Consider the following 13,286-nt stretch of genomic DNA (forward strand, 5'->3'; position numbering starts at 1 on the left):
CTGTCTCCTCCTCCAATGGTCTTTGCATGCTATAACCGGGAGGAGGCATAATCCAGTCAGGCCCAGCCCTTACCAGAGTGACCAACAGCCCTCCTATCCCGGGAAGCTGGCGTGTGGTGATGCCTCTGTCCTCCCTGGTAACTTCTCAGAAGCGCGGTGTTGAAAGTCATAGTCAAAAGCTAAAGTTAGAAACAGTATCAGGCTGTTAAGTAAGAGGGGTCAACTTGCAGCTGTTACTGGAGCTTTCTGAATTGTAACAGTGTGGCCACTTTGATACACGAGAATCAATTACAGAGAAACCTTGTCAAGATGGCCAAAATTCAGCCTTAAATAATTGAATTCTCTGCCAAACGCTGTCCACTGTCGTTATCTAGAAATGTAATTATGCAGCTAAATCAAGCAACTAAAATTAGTGTAGTGTAAAAACACCTTGGCTATCTAAAAGTGGAGGAATTGACATTTGGATTTAGAAAAAGCCAATAGTTGAATATGTTTTGTGGTGTCTGAAGCGCCCTGAGTTTCTACAAAATCTATATCCTGTGTCCTGCTTAGAGTTAGAGGTGGAATGTGGCGCGTGGATATTTGGTTTGAAGCTGATTTCCAGTGATCCCTGGGCCTTCGGCGTTAGCTGAGCGGACTGGCTTTGTCTGTTCCCCATCCCCGCTCTTGAAACTGGGGAGCTCTCCACCGGCCCCCGTGCCTTCCCTCTACAAGTGACAATTTGAACGTATCTGTACCATTGATCTGAGGCCAGAGATGTGTCCATACTGACCGCCGAGACAAGAACAGGAAACACGGGATGAGACTGGCTATTGGCCTACAGTATTGTACAGAGGGCATCATGCCAAGGACTTGGTCATGCAACCCTATGAGGTATGGTCTGTTATTATTCCATTTTCCAGATGAGGAGACCAAGGCTCAGAGGCTCGGCCTGAGAGCAAACAATCCAGCTAGTGTGAGCCTCCTTACCTGTTGTGTTCGCCTGGACCTGATAGTAGTTCAGACGGTTCCCAGAATAAGTGACATAGCCCATGTCAATAACTTCATTTATTCTCTGTGCTTAGCACCCTCTGCAAATGTTAGCTGGTATGATTATTGGACTGTTTGTGCAGATTTCCCCTTTAAAATTAAAACCAGGGCAGCCCAGGTGGCTCAGCAGTTTAGCGCTGCCTTCAGCCCAGGATATGATCCTGGAGATCCGGGGTCGAGTCCCGCGTCCGGCTCCCTGCATGGAGCCTGCTTCTCCCTCTGCCTGTGTCTCTGCCTCTCTCTTTCTCTCTCTCTCTCTCTTTCTCTCTCTCTCTCTCTCTCTCTCTCTCTCTCGAATAAATAAATAACATTAAAAAATAAAAAGAAAATAAATAAAAATAAAAATAAAACCAGAGAGAGGGAGAGAGAGAGGGGGACACAAACTATACTATCACCCTAGCTTCTCTTGGATCAGGACCAAAGGCTGCCCACATTAACCTCCTTGAGTTTTAAGTGGCAACTGATAATCCTATCAATTTACGTGCTCAGTATTTCTCTCTACAAAGCCCATCTGGACTCTGTCCTTTGCCTTTTGTCCAAATTCTTTGGAAGAGCCCAAATCCTATAGCCGGACTACCTCTCTCTCCCTGTCATTTGGTTGGTCGGTCTCTCTCTCTCTCTCTCTCTCTCTCTCCGAGAAGTAAATTAATGAAGAGTATTTGGTTAGTCATGTTAGGCAAGCCGTTCCCAAAATAGCACCTTCCATTTTGGTAGCTTCAACTCTGCAGCTGCTGTTTCTCCTCGTCGTCTGGGAAGAAAACTTTCACATTAAGAGTTGCTGATGCGGATTTTCTTTCTTTCCCCCTCTCGGCGTTGATGAGCGCTTGGCTCCTGACAGAAGCGATTTGGCTCTCAGCTTTGTAGTTCGGAAGAAGTTGGGTCTATAGATTTTCCCCTCACTCTCCATTGATGTGTTGAGCTTCAGAGGGAATAATACCTTCACGTAAAGCATGTTGCCTTCTCAAGGAGTCCTCCTGCATCCCTATGGCGTGCCTATGATCGTTCCAGCAGCCCCCTACTTCCCCGGACTGATCCAGGTAATTCAAGGCCACTGCCAGCAAGCAACTTAACTCCAGAGTGCTCAGAGTAATAATTGGAATTTTTATGGTTGAGAAAGCAAACACTTTTAATACAGGAAAAAGCCCTCGTGTAGTCAGTGGGAAGACAGTAGGAAATCAAAAAGATGGATCACCCTAATCTGGCTATTGACATCTCTCATGGCTGAATAAATGGTGTAGTTGAGCTATATTTGCTTGTATTGATCTGGGTGCTGTTTAACATTCATGCCTTTGCTTCAGGAGGTTGACCACAGGGCAAAGGATTTGCTCTCCTTCCCAGCTTTCTGAGGGACTCAGTCTCCCAGAGCAGATCATGAGGCAAAGTAACTTATCATGAGGTGACTTGGTTAAGAGCTTGAACCCAGGAAATAGAAAAGGCATGAAATATGCATCAATTCATATGTTTGCCTTCACGTGGATTGGCTATTTTCATAGAGGCCCTCCCCCCTCCGCCCCCGCCGACCCCGACCTGGGTTGAGGGGTGGCATCGAGGCGAAAGGGAACACTCTGTTGATGGTTAATTTATGAAGTTGAGCGATTATTCTAGGAATCCCTTACCAGCTGCTTACATCTTAATGATGGCAAGAAAGTGGAGGATTGAAATGTGTATTGGTTTTACTTTTAAGGCTATTAATTCTGTGCGGGGAGAACCATCTAACCAATAAGGTACTTGGGATATTTTTTCCCCCTTACCATAAGTTTGTCTTTTTAAACAAGCGTTGGCTTCTGGGTGGGTGTATGTCTGAAGTTCTCTGTGGAAAGCTAACATTGAGTAAATGACAGAGTCTGTACATCGTGGGGAACCCAGATGGTTAGGTGATTGTTGTTTGTTGGTTATTTGTTTGAGAACAGCCATCCCTTTGTAATGAATCCTGTATCGCGTTTTTACCGGCAAGGAAAACAAAATGTCTTTTGTGTTTCCTGCACCTTTTCACCTTCATTCTTGTCCCTTGCACTTCTGGATAGATTTCAAAATCCTGCAATACCCTAATTAAAATTTCTGGGGAGGGTTCTGGTCAAATACATTTTCCCCCCTTTTCTGGATGGTTCTTGTGAACTTTAAGAACTTCAGTGATTTGAGACATGCAGGGATGATTCTAAGTACTAACAGAACCTTCTATCATCCTAGATTTATGGCCTCTGCTCAGTTTGGAAACTCCTGTATTATATGTGAGAAATGAATGGACCATCTGGAGAATGGTCCTTCACAACATGGAAATTATTCCGTCTTCCCTGGCATAAGCAGGTCCGTGGAGCACACATGGGGCCTGAAGCAGGAGTCCATGGCAAACTGGAAGGCCTTTGGCTTCTATTGGAAACTTGGGGTGAAGGTCAGCTGTTGGAGTTTTGTCAGACCCTCTGCTGCCCTGTCCGATAAATAATTACAAGCAAATCGTGCCCTTCACTCTATGCTGATTGATGCTGAAATTGCTTTTGAAAGTTCTCATAAGTTCCTGTTATAGATTAAGTGCCGGTGTAGGAAAAATAGTGGCACCCACTGAAATGGGTGAATGTAATCAGGCTTAATGGACTTCAGAGCTTGTTGGGAATTAAATAACTATCGATTTGCTGGAATGTTGCTGTCATTACGAAATGCCACTCTGGACGTATTACCCCAATGATAGATGAGGAGACGCGCAGGCCAGCAGAGAAATTGGGGAGGCCCTATTTCTTCCTCCTTTGCAGAGTGTTTTGAGAAACATACCCAGTTATTTTTGGAAGGGACAAGTGATTTTACTTGCAGATCTTAGCCCTATCATACTTTGTTTTCCCAAGTGACACTTCTGGTAACTAGTTACCCATAAGTCAGGAGAGCAGTGCAGCGGGGAGCCTCTAGACCAGCTGCTGTGACATATTCATCTCCTTCCTCTCCCAATCCCCTGGAACACACTGAAATGCTATGGCTAGAAAGAGACTAGCTTCATTTCTGGTTTGCTGAGAGAGCCTGTTATTTACCCATTGGCGTCAAGAAACTTAAATCACTCCATTGCAGTAACATTTGCAGGGGAGGAAAAGCAGCTCAAAGAGAGAAAAATTGTAACACACACACACACACACACACACACACTCTCACCTTCCAGCTGAGGCTTCTGACACCAGCTGTCCTGCATCCCAGCAGGCTGTATCAGCTTGCTTACCAATTCCTTGACCTTGTGTTTTTGTTTTTGTTTTTTTACCAACTCTTCAAGAATTGCAGGAGCTTTCCCATAGGGAAGTAAGGTGCCACCCACACCTTAATAATGTCATCAGCAAGACATTAAAGTGATCCAAAATAGTGTGCATACTCCATCATCGGTAGTTAGTTCACTGTGACTGGAGATATGCAAACAGAGTTGTAGTGACCACTTGACAGGGTTGTTGGATCAGAGTTTGAGATTCCTCCCAAGATCTTTCCAACCTCAAGAGCCAACAATTCTGTGGCAGAAGAACTTCTGTTTCATAATTCTTTCAAGTGCCACTTTTCTTATTCATAGTAGCCTTGCCCTGTTTTGCTCTACTCAGTTGAAGAAAAAAATAATTGACCAGACATCATCACAGGCTTTGAGAGAGCATCATCTTGGTCTGGCAAAAACAGAGAGTGGAGCTGTTTTCCACTAATTCTAGGGCTTGTTATTCAACAAGGTCTTTTGTTCCAAGAGTGGATCCAATAGTTACAATGAGCCCCACCTGCCATCCCTCGGGAGAGCCAGAATTGTTACCCTCTTGGATTTCCTAACCACCCCCCACCCCCCCAATCTCATGTCTAAACTTGTTGAATGTTTAGCAAGGTAGATCGTTTCTCCTTCCATCCATGCAGAGAATTCCAGAATGGCCATGTGGGATTGAGCTGAACAGTTGGGACAGTTTCATGGGTAGTTAGAAGCAGAAGAGGAAAAGAGTAGTATTACCAAGTGCATTGTATAAACATCAATCCTTTCCTTTGGTATGGATCTCAATCTCAGAATCTTTGGATAAAAGGGAATAATGTATGTCCCTATCGAACCTCTTTATGTACTTTAAATGTTCGACAATACCTTGAATGATCGATGAGCTGTATGATCTGAGAACAAAGAAGGTCTGACAAGTCAGTTGTCAATCGGTCTTGAATCCAAAAGTTGCCAAGATGACTTAGCCAAGCCATAGACCATGCATGGCTGCACAAGACTAAACGACATCAGAGAACAGTGGCTTAGTAAGTGATTAGTCTGTTTGGTTAGCATTTAGGTCTAATGAGCCCTTGGCTCTGGGTTGTGAGTTCAGATGTGCACTCCTCGCTGTAGCTATCTGCCAAAAGTTCTGCCCTTTGACCATATGTGGCCGGATCATTCTCCACACTAGGGCAGGTACTCCCCATCCCATCTAGGTATTACAGATAATGGATCAAAAGACTATTTTTCCTACATGGAAGACAGTATAAACAGCACGAATGTGTTAATTTAGTGATTCCTTCACTCCTAACGTGTTTTATATCAGGCACTGCTCTGGATACCCAGGACACTAAAGTGATAGTTACAGCCACAGACCTGTAGGTTCACAGCCCATGAAATCGAGAACACTAGATAAACACAAAGCTGACACTGCAAGGAAAGCATTAGAAAAGAATGACAGGGAATAATTATTGAGTATTTGCTCTCAGCCAGGTGCTGTGCTAAACACTTAGGTATATTGCCTCGATTTGTTATTACAAAACCTTAACATGTGGTACTGTTGGCCTACCATCCCTTATCTGTAATTTTAAATTCCAAAAAGCTCTGTAAATCAGGGTTTTTAGGAGGGGGAGTTTGGCACCAAAACTCATTTGGGAAGCAAACTTGACCTGAAATGATGTGTGCCTATTTATAGACTTTCTATATCCCACTTGGTGTGAATATTCATATATTTTGCTACAGGGACATTTATGTGTTTGATTTCAGAGTGTTGTCCCAGACCCTACTGAGGGTGTTACATAATCAGTGTTTCCACTGAACTACCTTTCTGAAAAAGACAATTCCCCACCCCATCCCCCATAAAAATTTGAATTTCAAAATACAGATGACCCCAAAGGTCTCAGATAAAGAATCACAGTCGTGCATTATGATGCCTCTTTTGCATACAAAGAACCTGAAACTGACACTCCAGTAAGGTAACTTGTCCAAGGTCACAGGAATGTCAGTGACAGACTGAGATTTGGATCAGGTATGTTGGGCCAGAGCCTTCCCTCTTCACCAGCCTACTGTTGAGGTGCATCCATGGGAATTCATAGGAAAACACATGAGACACGGGGTAGGTGGAGGTCTCTTTGAGTAGGGAAGAGGGCGGTTAAAAGGGTAAGGTGGCATTTGAGTTGAGCTGTAAAGCACCAGCAGGCATCAACTGGGTAAGCAAAGGAGAAAGCTCTTCCTAGCAGAGCAGAGCACCTTGCAGAATTCGTGGTGTTGGGGTGATGTGTCGAGATAGAGCTTCAGTATCTTCCCCATCCCATTGACACTGTGGAATTTGACATCCTTTAAGCATAGGACTCAAAAGTCAAAAGATATAGGTCAAAAGGAGCTGCAAGGATCTCAGAAATGAACATTTCTGAGTGCTCCACTTGCGAATGGGCTCTGAAACACTCTTCTGTGAATCCAGCAGGTGAGTATCCGCTTTCCTGGATTTGAGTCCTGAGCACTCTTTGCCATCTTTTCTGTATGTTTTCTAACTCAACATCACAGAGTAGACGGTGGCAGAGAAAGGCTGATTGGTGCCCCCCCTCATAGGGATGAGGATGGTATAAGCAAACCCCTGTACTCTGGATTTCCAAGCAGGGATCGGCACCGTTGAATGTGGTGACATAGTTCATGACAGATCTGCATACACGTTTGCAGTGATGCCAGGAACTGCCAAAGTGCTGCTTCTGACAGTGGCCCAAGAGTAACCATCCCCACAGGAAGGTAGGGGAACATGTAAAGAACTCGCAGGTCATTTAGATACACTTTTGGATAAACCTAAAAGACGTAAACTTGTTTTGGTCTGTGGCTGATATCGCTGCCCTGCGATGTTATCAATATGTTTGGAGTATCTGCTGATCAGGAAAGACATCAGAATGTACACCTGCTATAAATGCTAGTGGTGTCATTTACTTTGAGGCAACTCCATCTTAGTCACTAAGTGACTTTTCTCTACTGCCAAAGAGGCCGTGTCAACAGCAGACTAAATTAAAGAGTCAGGGAGGTGGCGAGGAGAATTTGGAGTCAAATGGGTCCGGGTTGATATATTGGCCCTGGCATTTACTAAGCGTGTGGCCTTGGGCTTGTCAATTAACCTCTCCAAGGCTGTTTGCTCAGCTACAAAATGAAAGCAGGAATACCTGTCTTGCAAGGTGGGTTGTGAGCTTTAAATGTGATTCATTTCCTCATTCAGCAATTATTTACTGAGCACCTACTGTACGTCAGGCTGTGAAGTAGGAGATGGTGATGAGGCAGGATAGAAGACACACAAGACCCCTTTCAACATGAAGCTTACATCCTAATACGTAGGAAAGATCTGATACTATCTATCTACCTACCTACCTACCTACCATACATATAGTAGGGTAGATGTTTATTCTGCATTATTTGAGGGAAAGAGAAAGAGCAAAGAGAGAGAGAGAGAGAGAGGCATGATGAATCTTTATTCAGGACTCTTTTATTCATAAGCAACAAAAATCCAATTTGTATTGGCTATAGGGGAAAAAGAAGACAATCCAGCTTCAGGCACAGTTGAATTCAGAGGCTCCAACAAACCCAGTCATGTGTCTCCACAACCCCACAGTGGTTGTCTTTTCCTGGTCTTTGTTCACAAGCACACCACATCCAAGTGGTGGCAAAAATGGTGCCCAAGCAACTCCAGGCTTGGATCCCAACCCATCTTCACAAGTCTCTTCCGCAAAAGTTCCACATAGCAGTCTCCTCATCTTATCTTGTAAACTGTGCCCACCCCCAAAGCAATCATCTGGACTCACTGCTCACGTTGGAGCTGCAAGGGGCTGTAGTCCTCCCAGACTGAGCTGTAAGGGGCTGTGGATAGATGGGAAAAAAAATGAGTTCTGTTCTCAACATGGGGTGCTGGACAGGAAAATACCGGGTTCTCATGGTCAGCAATCCTAGCTGAAGCTATTACAGAAATCCAGGCATGTGTTTTCTCCTCTGAACCCTGCACACACCCTCTCCAGGGAAGGAAGTGTGGGATCCTGATCTTAATTATCCTCTTTGCCTGATGCCAGTGATCCTACTCACCAGGCAGTTAGCTGTCATCCAAAGCACCTTGCTTCTCCATTAATGATCAGACATATCGAAGTAGGATATGGCAATTTTATTCGGTGTTAGCCCACCCAAATTAATCACAGTACTGTCTCCCACAACAAAATGGTCTGTTTGGAGCATTCCCACTATTTTCCAGGTGAGGACACCAGGCATGGTCTAGGGAAGTCAAGACAGTCTGCTAAGGACATTTAGTGACAGCATAACTGAAGCCAAGATTGGGCTTCTCAGGCAACAACATCATTTCTCTTCTATTAGCAATACATACACGAATAAATATATAAAGAAAGGAAAACCAAAGCCTTCCAGTTAAGTTTGAAATAATGTGGATGGTCCGTCGTTCCAAAGAACTTCGGAGATGCTAGCGACTTGCCCTGTACTGTATTCTAGAAATGCACTTTTTTTTTTAATTAAAAGATTAAAGGGACACTGTCAATCTCTTCTGATTAATATCAGTCCTATAAAAAGGATGTGTTTCTGCAGCAACCATCTGTCATTTTGATCATTTTAAAGGCATGCTATATCAGCAAGTCTGCTTTTTATAATACGTTGGCATGGGACAAGCAGAGCTGGAGAAACTTGTGGATTTCACACTCCACTTTGCTGCTTTGGTGTTCAGCAATCTGAGCCTTTGATGGGGAAGCGGAGCCCCCTCCCTGTCTTTTAAAGGTTGTTTTGGGTAAGTGTTTTCCCCGGCTGATTTATGACAGAGATACTCACCCCTATTTATGTTTCTCTCACGTCTAAAGATAGTTCCATCACACATGCATCCCACCAGCATGCAACCAGCCCGTGTGTCCACTTGATTAACTGCTGAACCTTAAGAGGTGTCCAGAAATATTGAACTCAGTACTCCTCAGGTCTTTTCTTGTCAGCAGCTCCTGCAAATGCCCGGTTCCTAGCTTGAGCCCTTTGGGTTATAAGACCCAAGTCTAAGACCCAGTCTCATGGGAATCCCTGGGTGGCTCAGCAGTTTGGCGCCTGCCTTTGGCCCAGGATGTGATCCTGGAGTCCCGGGATGAAGTCCCACGTCGGGACTCCATCCTCCTTGTGTATGGCTCCTGCATGGAGCTTGCTTCTCCCTCCTCCTGTGTCTCTGCCTCTCTTTCTCTCTCTATGTCTATCATTCATAAATAAATAAATAAATAAATAAATAAATAAATAAATAAATCTTAAAAAAAAAAATAAGACCCAGTCTCTGTCCTCAGAAGTAGCATACATGACAACACTAATGGCAGGAGAATCAGAAGTTAATCACAACTGCTTAAAGTTAGAACTCAGTAGAGTCTCAACCCCATTCGGCCCTGGAGTAGGAGTAGGTCTTTACCACTGTTAGTAGCTTACGCGGTCAAGATGGATTTTCCTACAGTCCCAGGAAGATGGCTCTCTATGGATAGTTTTTCATCCTTCCCAAAGGACAAGGTTTCTGGTGTGTTCCAGGAGACAAAGGGTAGAGTTTTTTGTTTGCTTGTTTTTTTTTTTTTTTGTTTTTTGTTTTTTGGTTTTCTGAGGAAGAAGGGTGACAGCAAGAATTGTGTCTCTGAAGCCGTGGCCAGTCCTGTCCTATCCTACCTTGTGTGTGGCTCCGAGTAATGCAGTGAGTTCAGCATGTCATGCTGGGGGAAGAGGGTGGCCTCCCTCAGCTGTTACTGTTCCTTCCACTTTCTAATCTGCCCTGGCTCCTAGAGGTGGGGAGCATTTGGGAGAGGCAGTCAGCTCATGCATTCCAGGGTGTTCTCATAGAGTGCTCTCTGTAGAGCTATTTCTTCTTATTTCATGAGGGGGTTTATTTTTTTTTTATTTTATTTTTTAATTTTTATTTATTTATGATAGAGAGAGAGAGAGAGAGAGAGAGAGGCAGAGACACAGGCAGAGGGAGAAGCAGGCTCCATGCACCGGGAGCCCGACGTGGGATTCGATCCCGGGTCTCCAGGATCGTGCCCTGGGCCAAAGGCAGGCGCCACACAGCTGCGCCACCCAGGGATCCCCCATGAGGGGGTTTAGATCAGAGAGTTTAAAGTGTCGGATTTAGACCAGGGGAACCTGAACCTGGCCATGACCTTCTCCTGGTGACTTGGGGCAAGTTGCTGGACCTCTCTCAGTCTCCCCTTGCTCATCTATAAAGGAGTAATATGCCATATTCTCTACCTCCCAAAGTCAAAGTCAGAAATAAAAGTGTGCAAAAAGGGAGAAGAAATGTGTGGGAAATATCAGAAAGGGAGACAGAACGTAAAGACTGCTAACTCTGGGAAACGAACTAGGGGTGGTAGAAGGGGAGGAGGGCGGGGGGTGGGAGTGAATGGGTGACGGGCACTGGGGGTTATTCTGTATGTTAGTAAATTGAACACCAATAAAAAATAAATTAAAGAAAAAAAAAAGGACCACACCCGAGGCCTTTGCAGTACAAACATAATGCTATTCAGGCAGCATGACATAATGCCAAGGTCTGGGTGCCCCACTCAGACCAATCTGAGCAGGCATCTTGGCCTCTGTGTGAGGTGGGGTTTCCCTTTCTGAGCTCCCATTGTCTCAACTTGACAGTGGGGGACAGTCTCACTTACTCCAGGAGGGAGTCCTGAAAATGTGATGAGATGACACTTGCAAAGCATGGAGAACAGCCTCTGCTCTCTGTGGGCACTTCATTATGGATGGCCAACATTGCTTGCCGCCATGGTTTTTCTCATGATATCCTGGGTGGCTGCACTTTCTTTTTCATATGAAGATGCTCTAGGTTTGGGGGTGAGGAGGCACATTTGTATCTCTCTGTTCCCTCTCAGTGCAGATTCTCAACAACCAGGGACATGCATTTTGGTGCAGCTGGTTAGAGTAGGGTGCCATTGGGGAAGGCTGTGGAGGAGAGAGAGTGAGCAAGCAAGAGAGAGAAACAATACCATCCTGTGGTTTGACCAGGGAATGCGGCCAGGCACAGCCCATGGCCTTGGGTTGTATCAAACTCCCAGCCCTTCTCATTCCCCAAGTCAATGGCCTGGGAAGCTGGGGCTGCTGGTCACACACAAAGCAGCATGAAAAAGGCCTCCCTCGTACTGAATTCTTGTCCAAATCTTTGTCCTCTGGCTCCAGTAGGACTTCTGGGGCTGGAAGTGGAGCTGGCTGAGAGAAGTGGACTTTGAAGAGGGGAAGAGAGGCCCATCCCCTCCCCTCCATGTGGCCATACCCTTCTGGGGACACACTCTTTGGGACCACCCACACCCCTGTTCCATGCAGCTCTTAGCACACTGTGGGCGCTTAATAAATGTTAAATAATAAGAATAGCTCCCATCTGTCAGCACCCGGTGGCAGGGAGGAGTGTGAGTGCAAGACTGCCGACTGGCACCGGGCAGCTTGCTGGGAGCCTTCGGGGAAGAACACGGCTCCCAGTCACTTCCAGGACCGCCTTTACCGGTGTGTTCTCCAGGCCTGCTACGGTCAGCGTGCGGGCAGGCTGGTCAGCGGTGTACCGTCCACCCCGGGCCCCGGACTGTGCATCAGAGGGCAGGGCCTGGTGAGCCTTATGTTTACCAGCAGCCCCGGGTTTTCCGTGAGCAGCTGGATTTTGGAACTGGTGTTGCCCGACAACACAGGGGCTTTGTCGAGGTTTAAAAGGGGCGAAGGATCTGCCCTCTGAGCAGACGGTGTCATAAATTCATACTTCCGTCATTTTCTTGGAAGAAAATGCCTACTGGGCTTTTCACATTTAGTTATAATAAAAACAACAGCAGCTGCTTATTTTCAGGCATTTACGAGGTACCAGGCGGTGTGTAAGGCATTTCACCTACAGTGTCTAAGTGAATCGCTGTATTTGGGGGTGGGGGTGGGGAGCAGGCTACAGGGACGATGTGGGGGTGTGGGCCCTGGAGCGGACCACCTGGCTCAGCTCCTGCCTCCACCCCTGTGACCTCGGACAAGGCTGCTCCCCTTTCTGGGCAGCAGTAACCCTGTTGGGTGGTAGTTAGAGGTACCAAAGCATGTAAAGTTCACAGCACAGTGCCCGGCACGTGCAAAGTACTCGGTTAACATATTAGTAGGTTTATGTCCAAGCGCAACTGCAACGCTACAAGTTTATTTCCAAACATCACTAGAACTAACTATATAATAGAGGCAGTATTGAGTGTTGCCAGATATATATATATATATATATATATATATATAAATAATATATGTTATATATATATGGCATATAATTATATAACATATAATATATATGATGCATATATGAACACATATATGTATGTTATGTATTGGGTAAGAGTGTGAGCTCTTGAGTTAGTCTGCTGCATTAGAATCTCAGCTTTGCCTCCTGAGGGAAATTCCTCAATTGTTTTGTACTGCAGGTTTCTCATCTGTAAAATGAACATATTAAAAGCACCTAAATCCATGCTTTGGTATCCTTCATTGCATAGGGACCATTATCAGAGTTGATTTTGAGGATCAGATGTGTTAGTATTTGTAAGGTACCTATAATGGTACTTGGTATGTAGTAAGGCTCAATGAGAACAGAAATAATAAGGGGCGCCCGGGAGGCTCGGTCCATTAAGCGTCTGACTCTTGATTTCAGCTCAAGTCGTGATCCCAGGGTCGTGGGATGGAGCCCCACATCTGACTCCAGCCTGCTTCAGATCCTGCCCCCGCTCAACCTCACTCTCTTGTGCTCTCTCTCAAAATAGATAAATAAATACTTTAAAAAAAAGAATAGGGGATCCCTGGGTGGCTCAGCGGTTTAGCGTCTGCCTTCAGCCCAGGGCATGATCCTAGAGACCTGGGATCGAGTCCCACGTCGGCTCCCTGTGTGGCGCCTGCTTCTCCCTCTGCCTGTGTCTCTGCCTCTCTCTTCCTCTCTGTGTCTCTCATGAATAAATAAATAAATAAATATTAAAAAATAAAAAAAAAGAATAGAAATAATATAATAACAACATAATAAGGATTAGACAATATTATGTAACATATATTATGTGTGTATAATAGT

At 45.2% G+C, this 13,286-nt stretch overlaps 1 protein-coding gene across 31 annotated transcripts in view; it reads left to right on the forward strand.

The window, feature by feature from the left end:
• Positions 1-13,286, forward strand: part of RBFOX1 (RNA binding fox-1 homolog 1) — a 2,033,710-nt gene that overhangs the window by 1,693,082 nt on the left and 327,342 nt on the right. For 7 of the 31 annotated variants that reach the window (XM_072835714.1, XM_072835719.1, XM_072835713.1 and 4 more), the window contains exon 1: positions 1,523-2,066. The exons of the other annotated variants lie outside the window; for them this stretch is intronic. In XM_072835714.1, coding sequence (XP_072691815.1) covers positions 1,980-2,066 — 87 coding nt within the window. In that variant the 5' untranslated portion in view covers positions 1,523-1,979. Of the gene's footprint in view, positions 1-1,522; positions 2,067-13,286 lie in introns of those variants that run through there. 31 annotated transcript variants of the gene reach the window in all.

The sequence above is a fragment of the Canis lupus genome, chromosome 8 (assembly GCF_048164855.1).
Source record: "Canis lupus baileyi chromosome 8, mCanLup2.hap1, whole genome shotgun sequence".
In the NCBI taxonomy this organism is placed as follows: Eukaryota; Metazoa; Chordata; class Mammalia; order Carnivora; family Canidae; genus Canis; species Canis lupus.